Source organism: Oncorhynchus masou, unplaced genomic scaffold, assembly GCF_036934945.1.
Source record: "Oncorhynchus masou masou isolate Uvic2021 unplaced genomic scaffold, UVic_Omas_1.1 unplaced_scaffold_13___fragment_4___debris, whole genome shotgun sequence".
NCBI classification, from domain to species: Eukaryota; Metazoa; Chordata; class Actinopteri; order Salmoniformes; family Salmonidae; genus Oncorhynchus; species Oncorhynchus masou.
Window position 1 is genome coordinate 2,165 of NW_027016687.1, and position 17,754 is coordinate 19,918.

Consider the following 17,754-nt stretch of genomic DNA (forward strand, 5'->3'; position numbering starts at 1 on the left):
GGAGCTCTACGGACAAGTTCTTCGACCTCATGGCTTGGTTTTTGCTCTGACATGCACTGTCAACTGTGGGAGCTTAGGCCTTTCCAAATCATGTCCAATCAATTGAATTTACCACAGGTGGACTCCAATCAAGCTGTAGAAACATCTCAAATATAATCAGTGGAAATAGGATGCACCTGAGCTCAATTTCGAGTCTCATAGCAAAGGGTCTGAATACTTATGTAAATAATATATTTTAGTTTTTTTTTCATAAATTTGCAACAATTTCTAAAAACCTCATTTTCACTTTGTCATTATGGGATATTGTGTGTAGATTGATGAGGGAATGTTTTTATTTAATCCATTTTAGAATAAGGCTGTAACGTAACAAAATGTGGAAAAGGGGAAGGGGTCTGAATACTTTCCGAATGCACTGTATGAATTAAATGTCAAAGGGTGAAGTTGTTATACACCGAAAACCATTGAAAAATTACAGAAACGATGCTGAGGTGTTTTATGTAGATAAAATTAGGACATTTGCAGTCTGTGGTGCCACATGGCTAGGTAGCTAACCAGCCATGTTCAGTCTATGGGAATACTAATGACTGCGCATGAAAGCAAAGTTGACATTTTTTCAATATTTCACTAACAGAGAATGAACATCTTTCAAATTCGATGCACGTTATTAAATATATTTGACAAATACAATTTATATTTAATGAGATCGCCAGCTGTTTGTCAATGCTCCAGAAGCTGAAAGACAACCGCAAAAAATTGTCTGCGCCCTTGTTGCCAGGTTGACCAACTCAGTGGCCTCATGACTTGTCCTCCCTGAGCTTGGAAGGTTGGGAGTTCGTCCCCGGCCGGGATATACCATAGACTCTAAAAATGGTACCCAGTGCGTCTCTGCTTGACACTCAGCATTAAGGAGATTGATTGTGGGTAAGGCGCTGCAATAGACTAGCATCCTGTCCAGGGGGAGGGTGTACTTGTAGGCTTCATCAAGCTGCCTCACTACAGAAACAGGAGATGGGCTCCTGCTTCTATGAGCCATCCCGGCTCGCACAAGCCAAAGCTCGCACAAGCCAAGGTTACATGTTACCAGGCTGCATGAGGTGGATTTGGTCCTGTTCACAGAGTATGGGATGTAACGGCAGGTCAGTGGAAATGTTGTTTACGTTTTGGGAGCACTGGGAATTTTCCTCTGTAGCTCAGTTGGTAGAGCAAGACGCGTGCAATGCCCGGACAGTGGGTTCGATTCCCAGAACCACCCATACATAAAATGTACACCGAGTGTACAAAACATTAGGAATACCTTACTAATATTGAGTTGCACCCCCTTTTGCCTTCCGAACAGCCTCAATTCGTCATGGTATGGACTCTACAAGGCATCGAAAGCTTTCCACATGGATGTTGGCCCATGTTGACTCCAATGCTTCCCATAGTTCTGTCAAGTTGGCTGCATGTCCTTTGGATGGTGGACCATTCTTGATACACACAGGAAACTGTTAAGAGTGAAAAACCCAGCAGCATTGCAGTTCTTGGCACACTCAAATCGATGCGCCTGGCATATACAAAAGTATATCCCGTTAAAAGTCGCTTTGGGAAAAAGCATTAGCTAAATGGCATGTATTATTATTATTTTGTATAACCTAGGAGAACGCTGTGTTGCTGAACAAACCTTCTGTGTGTGTGTGTGTGTGTGTGTGTGTTAGTGTTCCACGATACACCGAAACGTTGTTACTTTTTCGATACCAATACATGAAAAAAACGGTTCGGTACTAGACCTTTTTGTTTCTTTCGTTACTTCTGTTAAATGTGTCTCACCGAACAAGTCTGTCTATCAGTGCAGCTAATGTCCCTTTTTATAGGCACACATCGTCCAATCAATTCAATTGTATTTGTCACATGCGCCAAATACAACGGGTGTAGATTTAACAATGAAATGCTTACTAGCCCTTCTCAAAGATGCAGAGTTTAAAAAGTATAATATAAACAAATTGGAAGACAGGAGGAATAAAATGCACAAGAATGGAGCTCCAGTGCCTTCAGAAAGTATTCATACCCCTTGATTTTGTTGTGTTACAGCTTAAATTCAAAATGGATTAAATATATATTTTGTTCTCCCCCCATCTACACACAATACCCCATAATGACAAAGTGAAAATATGTTTTTAGAAAGTTTAGTACATTTATTTTTAAATAAAATACAGACATATTTCATTTACATAAGTCTTCATACCCCTGAGTCAATACTTTGTTGATCACCAATTTGTAAGTCGCTCTGGATAAGAGCGTCTGCTAAATGACTTAAATGTAAATGTAAATGAAGCACCTTTGGCGATTACAGATCAAAACAAATGTTATTGGTTATATACACATATCAGCAGATGTTATTGCGGGTGTAGCGAAATGCTTGTGTTCCTACAGTAGCTCCAACAGTGCAGTAGTATCTAACAATTCACTACAATACACAAATCTGAAAGTAAAAGAATGGAATTAAGAAATATATCAATATTAAGATGAGCAATGTCGGAGTGGGATTGATTAAATACAGTAGAATAGAATACAGTATATACATATGAGATGAGTAAAGCAGTATGTAAACATTTATTAAAGTGTTCCATTATTTAAAGTGGCCAGTGATTCCATGTCTATGTACAGTTGAAGTCGGAAGTTTACATACACTTAGGTTGGAGTTATTAACTAGTTTTTCAACCATTCCAAAAATGTATTGTTAACAAACTATAGTTTTGGCAAGTCGGTTAGGACATCTACTTATGCATGACACAAGGAATTTTTCCAACAATTGTTTACAGACAGATTATTTCAGTTATCATTCACTGTATCACAATTCCTGTAGGTCAGAAGTTTACATACACTAAGTTGACTGCATTTAAACAGCTTGGAAAATTCCAGAAAATAGTGTTCTGGCTTTAGAAGCTTCTGATTGGCTAATTGACATCATTTGAGTCAATTGGTGGTGTACCTGTGGATGTATTTCAAGGCCTACCTTCAAACTCAGTGCCTCTTTGCTTGACATCATGGGAAAATGAAAAGAAATCAGCCAAGACCTCAAGTCTGGTTCATCCTTGGGAGCAATTTCCAAACGCCTGGAGGTACGACGTTCATCTGTACAAACAATAGTACGCAAGTATAAACACCATGGGACCACGCAGCCGTCATACCGCTTTCTCCTGGAGATGAGCGTACATTTGTGCGAAAAGTGGAAATCAATCCCAGAACAACAGCAAAGGACCCTGTGAAGATGCTGGAGGAAACGGGTACAAAAGTATCTATATCCACAGTAAAACGAGTCCTATATCGACATAACCTGATTAACCGCTCAGCAAGGAAGAAGCCACTGCTCCACAACCATCATAAAAAAGCCAGACTACGGTTTGCAACTGCACATGGGGACAAAGATTGAAGTTTTTGGAGAAATGTCCTCTGGTCTGCTGAAACAAAAATAGAACTGTTTGCCCATAATGACCATTGTTATGTTTGGAGGAAAAAGGGGGAGCCTTGCAAGCTGAAGAACACCCTCCCAACCGTGAAGCATGGGGTGGCAGCATCATGTTTTGGGGAGGGAAGAGGGACTGGTGCTCTTCACAAAATAGATGGCACCATGAGACAGGAAAATTATGTGGATATATTGAAGTGGTCACAAATGGGTCTTCCAAATGGACAATTACCCCAAGCATACTTCCAAAGTTGTGGCAAAATGGCTGAAGGACAACAAAGTCAAGGTATTGGAGTGGCCAACACAAAGCTCTGACCTCAATCCTATATAACATTTGTGGGCAGAACTGAAAAAGGGTGTGCGAGCATGTAGGCCTACAAACCTGACTCCGTTACACCAGCTCTGTCAGGAGGAGTAGGCCAAAATTCACACAAGTTATTGTGGGAAGCTTGTGGAAGGCTACCCAAAATCTTTGACCCAAGTTAAACAATTTAAAGGCAATGCTACCAAATACTAATTGAGTGCATGTAAACTTCTGACCCACTGGAAATGTGATGAAAGAAATAAAAGCTGAAATAAAAAATTATCTCTACTAATATTCTGATATTTCACATTCTTAAAATAAAGTGGTGTTCCTAACTGACCTAAGACAAGCCATTTTTACTAGGATTAAATGTCAGGAATTGTGAAAAACTGAGTCTAAATGTATTTCGTTAAGGTGTATGTAAACTTCTGACTTCAACTGTATATACCTCAGCAGCCTCTAATGTGCAGGGTTGAGTAACCGGGTGGTAGCCGGCTAGTGATGGCTAATTACCAGTCGATTGGCCTTGAGATAGAAGCTGTTTTTCAGTCTCTCGGTCCAAGCTTTGATGCACCTGTAACAACCTCGCATTCTGGATGATAGCGAGGTGAACAGGCCATGGCTCGGGTGGTTCATCCTTGATGATCTTTTTGCCTTCCTGTGAGATCGGGTGCTGTAGGTGTCCTGGGGGGCAGGCCCCGGTGACGCGTTGGGTAGACCGTGCCACCCTCTTGAGAGCCCTGCGGTTGCGAGCGGTGCAGTTTCCGTACCAGGCGGTGATACAGCCCGACAGGATGCTCTCAATTGTGAATTTGTAAAAGTTTGTGAGGGTCTTAGGGTGTGAGAGATGGGCTGGGGGCCGATGATCAGTCAGTGCTGGGGACAGAGGCAGTGCTGGGGACTGATGAACAGGCAGTGCTGGGGGCAGAGGCAGTGCTGGGGACTGAACAGGCAGTGCTGGGGGCAGAGGCAGTGCTGGGGACTGATGAACAGGCAGTGCTGGGGACTGATGAACAGGCAGTGCTGGGGGCAGAGGCAGTGCTGAGGACTGATGAACAGGCAGTGCTGGGGACTGATGAACAGGCAGTGCTGGGGGCAGAGGCAGTGCTGGGGACTGATGAACAGGCAGTGCTGGGGACTGATGAACAGGCAGTGCTGGGGACTGATGAACAGGCAGTGCTGGGGACTGATGAACAGGCAGTGCTGGGGACTGATGAACAGGCAGTGCTGGGGGCAGAGGCAGTGCTGGGGTCTGATGAACAGGCAGTGCTGGGGTCTGATGAACAGGCAGTGCTGGGGTCTGATGAACAGGCAGTGCTGGGGTCTGATGAACAGGCAGTGCTGGGGTCTGATGAACAGGCAGTGCTGGGGACTGATGAACAGGCAGTGCTGGGGGCAGAGGCAGTGCTGGGGACTGATGAACAGGCAGTGCTGGGGTCTGATGAACAGGCAGTGCTGGGGGCAGAGGCAGTGCTGGGGTCTGATGAACAGGCAGTGCTGGGGTCTGATGAACAGGCAGTGCTGGGGTCTGATGAACAGGCAGTGCTGGGGACTGATGAACAGGCAGTGCTGGGGACTGATGAACAGGCAGTGCTGGGGGCAGAGGCAGTGCTGGGGTCTGATGAACAGGCAGTGCTGGGGTCTGATGAACAGGCAGTGCTGGGGTCTGATGAACAGGCAGTGCTGGGGACTGATGAACAGGCAGTGCTGGGGACTGATGAACAGGCAGTGCTGGGGGCAGAGGCAGTGTTGGGGACTGATGAACAGGCAGTGCTGGGGACTGATGAACCGGCAGTGCTGGGGGCAGAGGCAGTGCTGGGGACTGATGAACAGGCAGTGCTGGGGACTGATGAACAGGCAGTGCTGGGGGCAGAGGCAGTGCTGGGGACTGATGAACAGGCAGTGCTGGGGACTGATGAACCGGCAGTGCTGGGGGCAGAGGCAGTGCTGGGGACTGATGAACAGGCAGTGCTGGGGACTGATGAACAGGCAGTGCTGGGGGCAGAGGCAGTGCTGGGGACTGATGAACAGGCAGTGCTGGGGACTGATGAACAGGCAGTGCTGGGGGCAGAGGCAGTGCTGGGGACTGATGAACAGGCAGTGCTGGGGACTGATGAACAGGCAGTGCTGGGGGCAGAGGCAGTGCTGGGGTCTGATGAACAGGCAGTGCTGGGGTCTGATGAACAGGCAGTGCTGGGGTCTGATGAACAGGCAGTGCTGGGGACTGATGAACAGGCAGTGCTGGGGACTGATGAACAGGCAGTGCTGGGGTCTGATGAACAGGCAGTGCTGGGGTCTGATGAACAGGCAGTGCTGGGGACTGATGAACAGGCAGTGCTGGGGGCAGAGGCAGTGCTGGGGACTGATGAACAGGCAGTGCTGGGGTCTGATGAACAGGCAGTGCTGGGGGCAGAGGCAGTGCTGGGGACTGATGAACAGGCAGTGCTGGGGTCTGATGAACAGGCAGTGCTGGGGTCTGATGAACAGGCAGTGCTGGGGTCTGATGAACAGGCAGTGCTGGGGACTGATGAACAGGCAGTGCTGGGGGCAGAGGCAGTGCTGGGGACTGATGAACAGGCAGTGCTGGGGACTGATGAACAGGCAGTGCTGGGGACTGATGAACAGGCAGTGCTGGGGGCAGAGGCAGTGCTGGGGACTGATGAACAGGCAGTGCTGGGGACTGATGAACAGGCAGTGCTGGGGGCAGAGGCAGTGCTGGGGACTGATGAACCGGCAGTGCTGGGGACTGATGAACAGGCAGTGCTGGGGACTGATGAACAGGCAGTGCTGGGGACTGATGAACAGGCAGTGCTGGGGACTGATGAACAGGCAGTGCTGGGGACTGATGAACAGGCAGTGCTGGGGACTGATGAACAGGCAGTGCTGGGGACAGAGGCAGTGCTGGGGACTGATGAACAGGCAGTGCTGGGGACTGATGAACAGGCAGTGCTGGGGACTGATGAACAGGCAGTGCTGGGGACTGATGAACCGGCAGTGCTGGGGACTGATGAACCGGCAGTGCTGGGGAGCAGAGAACAACACCTGATGCTATCTTCATTCACTTCTGTTTCTGCCTTGAAAAATAAAAAAGTAGAAGGCTATTTTGTACACGTATCCATCCAAAACGATCAATGAAAATCATATAAAATATCATAAAACAAAGACTACAATAGACTATACTATTGCAAACGTTTGAGCAGTGTTTAGTAGGCCAGGCTTAGCTACTCAACTCTGCTCAAACATTTGCAACATTTTAGCTAGCTGGACCATGCTACTAAACTTTTACTTCGGTGTTACCAATGTGAGAAGCTTATGATTTTCTTTCTCTGACAAAATTATGTTTTATTAAGAAGTTGTAAAGATCTATAGTTTAGTTGATTGCCTTGCTTTCTCTGCATGAGTATGCTACTAAGCTAGCTAGCCACTAGCTAGCTTAGTAGCACATGTAGGGCACTGTCCTTGGTGCAAATAGAGATTGGAGATTTCGTGCCAACCTGTCAATTCTTGGTCAAAAGCACTCAATTGTCTTGTAGCCTATTGGTTTTCATGGTTGTAAATGGAACTGTATGTATTGGAAATGTGTTTATGGTAGGCTGGCATTGCTTAATTGATTACATGGGTGGAATTTGTTCCACAGAAGTGTATTGTGCCATATCACAACGTGATTCTGTTCTCCTGAGCGGCATGATTTTCCATGTTTGAAGCCGGCCTATAGGCATATTTGTTTGGTAAAATAGCTGTGCAGGGCTGCATCTCACAGTAGTAGACTGTAGGCTGTTTTGGTTATTTGGATCTCCTTTCGCCTTTTGTTTACTGTTAATGTAACTAACTTAAATATAGATTATCATGCCTTTATTCATCTGATATTTTGTTTACTAGGCCTATTTTGTACCACTGTTTTGTTCTGTTCACATTCATTCGTTCGCATTCACAGTTGTCGGTATTCTAAGACAAACTGCTATTCAGTATGTTTGTTTGCTTTCATGAACAACTAGGCTACTACTTTCAGCATTTAGTTTGTATTGTTTTGGTAAGACAGCTGTGTGTATGGCTGCACCCTATCTATCTTGTAGCCTATGTTCATTACCAAAACGGCCTTGCATTTGTGTGTAGGGCGCTGTCCATTGTTCTGATACAGCGCAGTGGAAATGAATACAGGCCAACCTGTCACTTCAAAAGCACATAATCAATGGTCTCAGCATTTAGGCATTTGAACTTTATGTTTATTGTGGTATAGTGTCATGTAAGCAGAATTCCATTTAATTCCAATGCAAGAACCCCCTCACCAATTTCAACTGCCCCCTTAGTCACTTTATCCTGGTGCCGGATCTGCTGCACTGGGAGTCTGGGCTGCATCAGGTTTAGCTCCCCACAAATGCTGCACAGAAGTTTACACACTTGAATAATGTGACACGGCATGTAGAAATGTTGAACCTGTTAATTACTGGTCGCAAAACAATGTCTATACAGGCTAGAACACTTTACAATGCAATAAGATACTGGTAGCTTCCTGCTTTGTAGGCTAACTTTCCGTGCTGAAGCTAACATCAGTTCACTACCCTAGTACTTTGTTTGTGATAATATGCAAACCATAATGCAAAATATGTTGATTTCAATGCTGATTGCCACCAAAACTTTATTCATTCACTTAATCGGTCTCTCTCCCAAAAAGTCTCTATTGCCTTAGCGAACTGACTGTGTGAGCATAGCAGTAACTGAGTTTATCTTTCTGGATTTAAGTGCTATTCTGTGACATTGGCTAATATGCCTTCTTTTTTTTGTGGAATCGTTTTGGTATCGAGTATCGTTTTGGTATCGAGTATCGTGATGGTATCGAGTATCGTGATGGTATCGAGTATCGTGATGGTATCGAGTATCGTGATGGTATCGAGTATCGTGATGGTATCGAGAATCGTTTTGGTATCGAGTATCATAATACTGGTAACTTTTCGGTATCGAAGTCTAAATTCTGGTATCGTGACAACACAAGTGTGTGTCTGCATGTGTGGGATATTTTCTGTGTGTAGTGCATCTGCTCTGGCTTAGTATCACACCACTACATGAGAGGAACAATCAGCACATAATCGCCGTAATAATCACTGTAATTGCCTTCCTGAAGCAATGCTCTTATAGCTATTCACACACACACACACACACACACACACACACACACACACACACACACACACACACACACACACACACACACACAGTCATTAATGGTAATGACAGGCATTAGACGTATGCTTTGTATAGCATGTGACTGTGTTGTTCAGCAGGGGACCCTCTCCATTCTGTTGTAATAACACATTCCAAGATCGAGTCGTCTCTGTAGGATAAAGATGAATTCATGCTAGTAGTTGCTATTTTTAATACCACACATATCACTCATGTTCTAAGTGTTACGCTTTTAAATTAGCAAGCTTTGTGTAGCACTGTGCATTACATCCATGGTTGCCTTAAAGAAGTAATGTAAAGCATAACTCTCTCAAGCTCAGTGGGGAAAGGGAAGAAGACACCTTGAATACGGCAGTTTTTCCAGAGCATATTTTATTGCACGCTGTTTGAACTGGTTAAAATACCTTGTTTACATCATCTTTGAGCCAAAGATGCAGACACACACACACCGATCTCGACAAACCATTTCTGTATGAACCATGCTTTGTGCACAGGGGCATTGTCATGCTGAAACAGGAAATGGCCTTCCCCAAAGTGTTGCCACAAAGTTGGAAGCACAGAATTGTCGAGAATGTCATTGTATACTGTAGCGTTAAGATTTCCCTTCACTGGAACTAAGGGGCCTAGCCCGAACCATGAAAAACAGCCCCAGGCAATTATTCCTCCTCCCACCAAACTTTACAATTGGCACTATGCCTTGTGTCAGGTAGCGTTCTCCTGGCATCCGCCAAACCCAGAATCGTCCGTCGGCCTGCCAGATGGCGAAGCGTGATTCATCATTCCAGAGAACGAATTTCCACTGCTCCAGAGTCCAATTCCGGTGAGCTTTACACCTCTGCAGCCAATGCTTTGCATTACACATGGTGATCTTAGGCCTGTGTGCATTTTGTGAAGCTCCCGACGAACAGTTCTTGTGCTGACATTGCTTCCAGATGTCAGTACAAGAACTCTGTAGTGAGTGTTGCAATCTCGCTCAAGCACTCAGCGGTCCTATTCAGTGAGATTGTGTGGCCTACCACTTCGCAGCTGAGCCGTTGTTGCTCCTAGATGTTTCCACTTAACAATAACAGCACTTACAGTTGACCAGGGCAGTGCTAGCAGAGCAGAGATTTGACAAACTGACTTGTATTCAGAACCCTTGACTTTTTCCACATTTTGTTACGTTACAGCCTTATTCTAAAGTGGATTAAAGAAAAATCCTCATCAATCTCCACACAAAACCCCATAATGACAAAGCGAAAACAGGTTTTTAGAGATTTTAGCAAATTACAAATAAAAAAATAATACCAGTGCATCCTGTTTCCATTAATCACCCTGGAGATGTTTCTACAGCTTGATTGGAGTCCACTTGTGGTAAATTCAATTGATTGGAAAAGGCACAAACCTGTCTACAGTTGAAGTCAGAAGTTTACATACACCTTAGCCAAAAACATTTAAACTCAGTTTTTCACAATTCCTGACATTTAATCCTAGCAGAAATTCCCTGTCTTTATTTTAAGAATGTGAAATGTCAGAATAATAGTAGAGAGATTTATTTATTTCAGCTTTTATTTCTTTCATCTTTATTCCCAGTGGGTCAGAAGTTTACAGAAGTCTACCAAATACTAATTGAGTGTATTGCCTTTAAATTGTTTAACTTGGGTCAAATGTTTCGGGTAGCCTTCCACAACCTTCCACAATAAGCTGGGTGAATTTTGGCCCATTCCTCTGGACAGAGCTGGTGTAACGGAGTCAGGTTTGTAGGCCTCCTTGCTCGCAGACGCTTTTTAAGTTCTTCCCACAAATTTTCTATAGGATTGAGGTCAGGGCTTTGTGATGGCCACTTCAATACCTTGACTTTGTTGTCCTTAAGCCATTTTGCCACAACTTTGGAAGTATGCTTGGGGGTCATTGTCCGTTTGGAAGACCCATTTGCGACCAAGCTTTTTCCTGGCTGATGTCTTGAGATGTTGCTTCAATATATCCACATCATTTTCCTTCTCATGATGCCATCTATTTTGTGAAGTGCACCAGTCCCTCCTGCAGCAAAGCACCCCTACAACATGATGCTGCCACCCCCGTGCTTCACGGTTGGGATGGTGATCTGCGGCTTGCAAGCCTCCCCCTTTGTCCTCCAAACATAACGATGGTCATTATGGCCAAACAGTTCTATTTTTGTTTCATCAGACCAGAGGACGTTTCTCCAAAAAGTACGATCTTTGTCCCCATGTGCAGTTGCAAACCATAGTCTGGCTTTTTTATGGGGGTTTTGGAGGAGTGGCTTCTTCCTTGCTGAGCGTCCTTTCAGGTTATGTCAATATAGGACTCGTTTTACTGTGGATATAGATACTTTTGTACCGGTTTCCTCCAGCATCTTCACAAGGTCCTTTGCTGTTGTTCTGGGATTGATTTGCACTTTTCACACCACGGTACGTTCATCTCTATGAGACAGTATGCGTCTCCTTCCTGAGCAGTATGATGGCTGCGTGGTCCCATGGTGTTTATACTTGCATACTATTGTATGTACAAATGAACGTCGTACCTTCAGGCATTTGGAAACTGCTCCCAAGGATGAACCAGACTTGTGGAGGTCTACAATTTTTTTTTCTGAGGTCTTGGCTGATTTCTTTTGATTTTTCCATGATGGCAAGCAAAGAGGCACTAAGTTTGAAGATAGGCCTTGAAATAGATACACCTCCAATTGACTCAAATTATGTCAATTAGCCTATCAGAAGCTTTGAACGCCATGACATCATTTTCTGGAATTTTCCAAGCTGTTTAAAGGCACAGTCAACTTAGTGTATGTAAACCTCTGACCCACTGGAATTGTGATACAGTAAATTATAAGTGAAATAATCTGTCTGTAAACATTTGTTGGAAAAATGACTTGTGTAATGCACAAAGTAGATGTCCTAACTGACTTGCCAAAACTAGAGTTTGTTTACAAGAAATTTGTGGAGTGGTTGAAAAACGAGTTATAATGACTACAACTTAAGTGTATGTAAACTTTCGACTTCAACTGTATTTAAGGTCCCACAGTTGACAGTTCATGTCTCAGCAAACATTAGGCCATGAGGTCGAAGGAATTGTCTGTAGACCTCCCAGACAGGATTGTGTCGAGACACAGATCTGGTGAAAGGGTTCCCAAAAATGTTTGCAGCATTGAAAGTCCCCAAGAACACAGTGGCTTCCATCATTCTTTAATGGAATAAGTTTGGAACCACCAAGACTCGCTCTTCCTGGAGTTGGCTGCTCGGCCAAACTGAGCAATTGGGGGAGAAGGGCCTTGGTCAGGGATGTGACCAACAACTCTCCGGAGTTTCTCTGTGGAGATGGGAGAACCTTCCAGAAGGACCACCAATCAGGCCTTTATGATAGAGTGGCCAGACAGAAGCCAATCCTCAGTTAAAGGCACATGACAGCCGCTGGAAGTTTGCCAAAAGGCACCTAAAGGACTATCGGACCATGAGAAACAAGATTCTCTGGTCTGCTCTTTGGCCTGAATGTCAAGCGTCACGTCTGGAAGCCTGGCACTATCCCTACAGTGAAACGTGGTGGGGGGCAGCGATGTGCTGTAGGGTTGTTTTTGAGGGGCAGGGACTGGGAGACTAGGATCGAGGGATAGATTAACGGATCAAAGTACAGAGAGATCCTTGATGAAAACCTGCTCCAGAGCGCTGAGGACCTCAGACTGGGGTGAAGGTTCACCTTCCAACAGGACAATGACCCTAAGCACACAGCCAAGACAACTCAGGAGTGGCTTTTGGGCAAGTCTCCAGGTAGAGACCTGAAAGTAGCTGTGCAGCGACTCTCCCCATCAAACCTGACAGAGCTTGAGAGGATCTAAAGAGAACAATGGGAGAAACTCTCCAAATATAGGTGTGCCAAACTTGTAGCGTCATACCCAAGAAGACTCGAGACTGTGATCGCTGCCAAAGGTGCTTCAACAAAGTACTCTGTAAAGGGTCTGAATTCTTATGTAAATGTGATATTTCCATTTTTTTTGAAATTTTATGAATTTGCAAATAAAAACAAAAAAAAACTTGTCATTCTGGAATATTGTGTGTATATTTATGAGGGAAAAACAAACAATTGAATTCATTTTAAAATAAGGCTTTAACGTAACACAATGTAGAACAATGTAGAAAAATTCAAAGGCTCTGAATACTTTCCGAAGGCACTGTATATATTTTTTATATACACACAAACATACATATTCTTCTATTGTCTTGGGGAACTAAAACTAATTTCCATTCAAAATCCTATTTTGTCTAATCCCTAACCCTAACCCTAGCATAACCCTAAAACTAACTCCGAACCCTACACCTAACCACTAACCCCTTACCTTTACCCTAATACTAACCCTAATTGTAACTCTAAACCTAACCCCTAAGCTTAAAACCGTGTTTGCCCACATCCCCCATAACTACAATGTCCCCACGCAGGATAATTTTCCATGTTTTAGAGATTTTAGATCCCCACAAGGATACAAGAACCAACCAACACACACACATAGAGTTCCACAGACTGTCCCACCTTGAGCCTCCCTATGCCTCCCCTTCTCCCCCCTGCTGTGTCTCTCCTCAACCAGATGAATGAAGGTCTTTATTCCCCAGAGAACTGGTGGGAAGAACGAGAAAATGAGAGAGCGGGGAAAGAGGGGGGGGGGGGAGGGGTCTGTGAGAGTAGCCACAAGATCAACACTATTACAGCTCCTCTTTTCTTCCTTGCTTTTTTCGCTCTCTTTCTCTCCTTCACCTCCCTCTCTCCCGCACTTTACGTGCTGCGGACACAAAGACGTGTTAGTATTCATGGTGTTTGTTTGCTGAGGAACTGTGTGTGTGTGTCAGAGTGTGGTTCCCACAGGGGGAGAATCGTCCTCTCCAGAACAGAGAAAGAAAATGAGGGCATAGATAGAAGAGGGGGAGGGAGAGAGAGAACGAGAGAGAACTGCTTGTGTGATCATATCAATCACTGTGTTTTGGAGGGAACCGATAATAAGAGGGTCTGGGGTCTTCATTCTCTTTTTTTCATTCTGTTAATCTTTCCATCCCTTCCCCTACTCTTTCATTCTTTTACTAAATCCTCTCTCTCTCTCTTTCTCCCCCTCCCTCTCTCTTTGTCTGTCTCTGGACAGCTGCCCAGTTCTTTACAGGGAAAATGAAACACTCTAACCACCAGGCACACTGCCAAATAAAATGCTTCAAAAAAACTATTTCAAGGGCAGTGAATGTGTGTGTTTATGTGTGTGTGTGTGTGTGTGTGTGTGTGTGTGTGTTTTTGTGTGTGTGTGTGTGTGTGTGTGTGTGTGGCTATCCTTGTGGGTACCAGAAGTCCTCACAAGGACAGTAAAACCAGGTAAATTCGGACAAGTCAAATCGAATCAAACTTTATTTGTCACATGTGCCGAATACAACAAGTGTAGACCTTACCGTGAAATGTTTACTTACAAGCCCTTAGCCAACAGTGAAGTTCAAGAAGAGTTAAGAATATATTTACCAAATAAAGTAAAGGAAAAAATTATAAAAAGTAACACAATAAAATAACAGTAACAAAGCTATATACAGGGGGTACCGTTAACGAGTCAACGTGCAGGGGTACAAGTTAGTCGAGGTAATTTGTACATGTAGGTAGGGGTGAAGTGACATTTGCCTGTCCCCATGAGGAAAAATGCAATTTTAGGGTTAGGTATAGTTTTAGGGTTACGGTTAGCATTACAGTTAGGGTTAGGTATAGTTTTAGGGTTACGGTTAGCAATACAGTTAGGGTTAGGAATAGTTTTAGGGTTACGGTTAGCGTTACAGTTAGGGTTAGGTATGGTTTTAGGGTTACGGTTAGCATTACAGTTAGGGTTAGGTATAGTTTTGGGGTTACGGTTAGCGTTACAGTTAGGGTTAGGTATAGTTTTACGGTTAGCGTTACAGTTAGGGTCAGGTATAGTTTTAGGGTTACGGTTAGCATTACAGTTAGGGTTAGGTATAGTTTTAGGGTTACGGTTAGCGTTACAGTTAGGGTTAGGTATAGTTTTAGGGTTACGGTTAGCATTACAGTTAGGGTTAGTTATAGGGTTACGGTTAGCGTTACAGTTACAGTTAGGGTTAGGTATAGTTTTAGGGTTACGGTTAGCATTACAGTTAGGGTTAGGTATAGTTTTAGGGTTACGGTTAGCGTTACAGTTAGGGTTAGGTATAGTTTTAGGGTTACGGTTAGCGTTACAGTTAGGGTTAGGTATAGTTTTAGGGTTACGGTTAGCGTTACAGTTAGGGTTAGGTATAGTTTTAGGGTTACGGTTAGCGTTACAGTTAGGGTTAGGTATAGTTTTAGGGTTACGGTTAGCGTTACAGTTAGGGTTAGGTATAGTTTTACGGTTAGCGTTACAGTTAGGGTCAGGTATAGTTTTAGGGTTACGGTTAGCATTACAGTTAGGGTTAGGTATAGTTTTAGGGTTACGGTTAGCGTTACAGTTAGGGTCAGGTATAGTTTTAGGGTTACGGTTAGCATTACAGTTAGGGTTAGGTATAGTTTTAGGGTTACGGTTAGCATTACAGTTAGGTATAGTTATAGGGTTACGGTTAGCGTTACAGTTACAGTTAGGGTTAGGTGTAGTTTTAGGTTTACGGTTAGCGTTACAGTTAGGGTTAGGAATAGTTATAGGGTTACGGTTAGCGTTACAGTTAGGGTCAGGTGTAGTTTTAGGGTTACGGTTAGCGTTACAGTTAGGGTTAGGTATAGTTTTAGGGTTACGGTTAGCATTACAGTTAGGGTTAGGTATAGTTTTAGGTTTACGGTTAGCGTTACAGTTAGGGTTAGGAATAGTTATAGGGTTACGGTTAGCGTTACAGTTAGGGTTAGGTGTAGTTTTAGGTTTACGGTTAGCGTTACAGTTAGGGTTAGGTATAGTTTTAGGTTTACGGTTAGCGTTACAGTTAGGGTTAGGTATAGTTTTAGGGTTACGGTTAGCATTACGGTTAGGTATAGTTTTAGGTTTACGGTTAGCGTTACAGTTAGGGTTAGGTATAGTTTTAGGGTTAGGTTTACAGTTAGGGTTAGGTATAGTTTTAGGGTTACGGTTAGCATTACAGTTAGGGTTAGGTATAGTTTTAGGGTTAGGTTTACGGTTAGGGTTAGGTATAGTTTTAGGGTTATGGGTAAAATAGAATTTTGGATGGGAATCAATTCTTTGTTCCCTACAAGGATAGCAATACAAGTGTGTGTGTGTGTGTGTGTGTGTGTGAGAGAGACATGGAGAGAGAGACAGATTTGGGTGGGGAGAGGTTAGTGTTGTGGAATAATGTTCCAGTGTTTTTATTCCCTCCAAACTGGAGTTTGGTGAGTTTCTCCAGAGTGAGAGAGGATATGGTCAGGGTCTAATGTTAAATCTGCAAGTATACCTCGTGTGCAGGAGTACCAGTTCCTGTCTGTTCTATTCTCACTAATTTGATGTACACTCAGGTGTGAAAGGAGGGTGGTCCGGTACGGCGTCCCGGCAAAATAAATAGTGGGGTACGCCGTATCGGTAAAACGTGAGCCTATCACAATAATTACCAGAAAATGACAAGACAACTATAGGCTATTATACCATTATATAACATTACTACATGTCAGCCGCATGAAAAATTAGCGAATTGACTTGAAACCGAGTGGTATACTCTCCGCTGTGCTGTGAACACTTCTCTTTTGCCAAGGCGGAGATGAGTGGCCGAGACCAAGGCGCACGTGGACAACAGTGGATGCATTAATTCAGGCTACATGTGTATATGCTGTAAGCCTAATGCCAACTGCAGAATGTCATTACACTACACATAGGTGTTTTGAGGGTGCACATTGCACTGGTTACTGGAATTATTTTGGGAGTGGACAAATGTGCGCAGGTAGCCTACAGCAGTGCCTTTTTGAAGTGATTGTTTGACAATTAGATGAAAACATCACGTTAAAAGGTAAAACATGTTAAAAGTTATGACAATTCTTGACCTGGGGGTTAGGGTCTGTGCGTGTACCTGTGCCTGTCTGTGTGTGTATCTATGTGTATGTATCTATGTATGTATCTATGTGTGTGTTTGTGTTATCCCTTGAGCCTGACCAATAAATCATCTGATATTAGCCTTTCACAGAATTATTTGTATCGATCATTATTCCACAGATAAAGTGCCGGTATTGACTTTTTCCAACATTTTGTTTTTCCAACATTTTGTTTTTACAGACTGGGATTAAAATGGATTTAATTGTAATTTTTTGTCAACAATCTACACAAAATACTTTAATGTCAAAGAGGAAGAACAATTCTAGCATTTGTCAAAAATGGATGAAAAATGAAACACTATCTTCATTAGATAAGTATTTAACCCCCTGAGTCAATTCATCTTAGAATCACCTTTCATAGTGATTACAGCTGTGAGTATTTCTGGATAAGTAAGTCTCTAAGAACTTTGCACACCTGGATTGTACCATATTTGCATATATTTTTTTTAATTCTTCAGGCTCTGTCAAATTGTTGGTTGATCATTGCTAGACAGCCTTTTCAAGTCTTGCCATAGATTTTTAAGCCGATTTAAGTCAAAACTTTAACTAGGCCACTTAGGAACATTTAATGTCATATTGGTAAGTAACTCCAGTGTATAATTGGCCTTGTGTTTTAGGTTATTGTCCTGCTGAAATGTGAATTTGTCTCCCAGTGTCTGTTGAAAAGAAGACTGAACCAGGTTTGTCTCTAGGATTTTGCCTGTGCTTAGATCTATTCAGTTTTTTAAATCATAAAAAAACACCCTTGTCCTTGCCGATGACACCCATAACATGATGCAGCCACCACCATGATTGAAAATATGAAAAGTGGTACTCGGTAATGTGTTGTGTT

The 17,754-nt window shown here is 43.5% G+C and overlaps 1 protein-coding gene across 1 annotated transcript in view; it reads left to right on the forward strand.

Moving 5' to 3' along the window:
* Positions 1-4,425: 4,425 nt before the first annotated feature.
* LOC135539033 (uncharacterized) overlaps positions 4,426-17,754 on the forward strand; it is a gene marked incomplete at its 5' end in the record, with an annotated part of 32,969 nt that continues 19,640 nt past the window's right edge. Inside the window, 3 exons of the mRNA XM_064964917.1 lie at positions 4,426-4,522; positions 4,584-4,850; positions 5,196-5,756. Of these exons, the coding sequence (XP_064820989.1) occupies positions 4,426-4,522; positions 4,584-4,850; positions 5,196-5,756 (925 nt within the window). The remainder of the gene's footprint in view (positions 4,523-4,583; positions 4,851-5,195; positions 5,757-17,754) is intronic.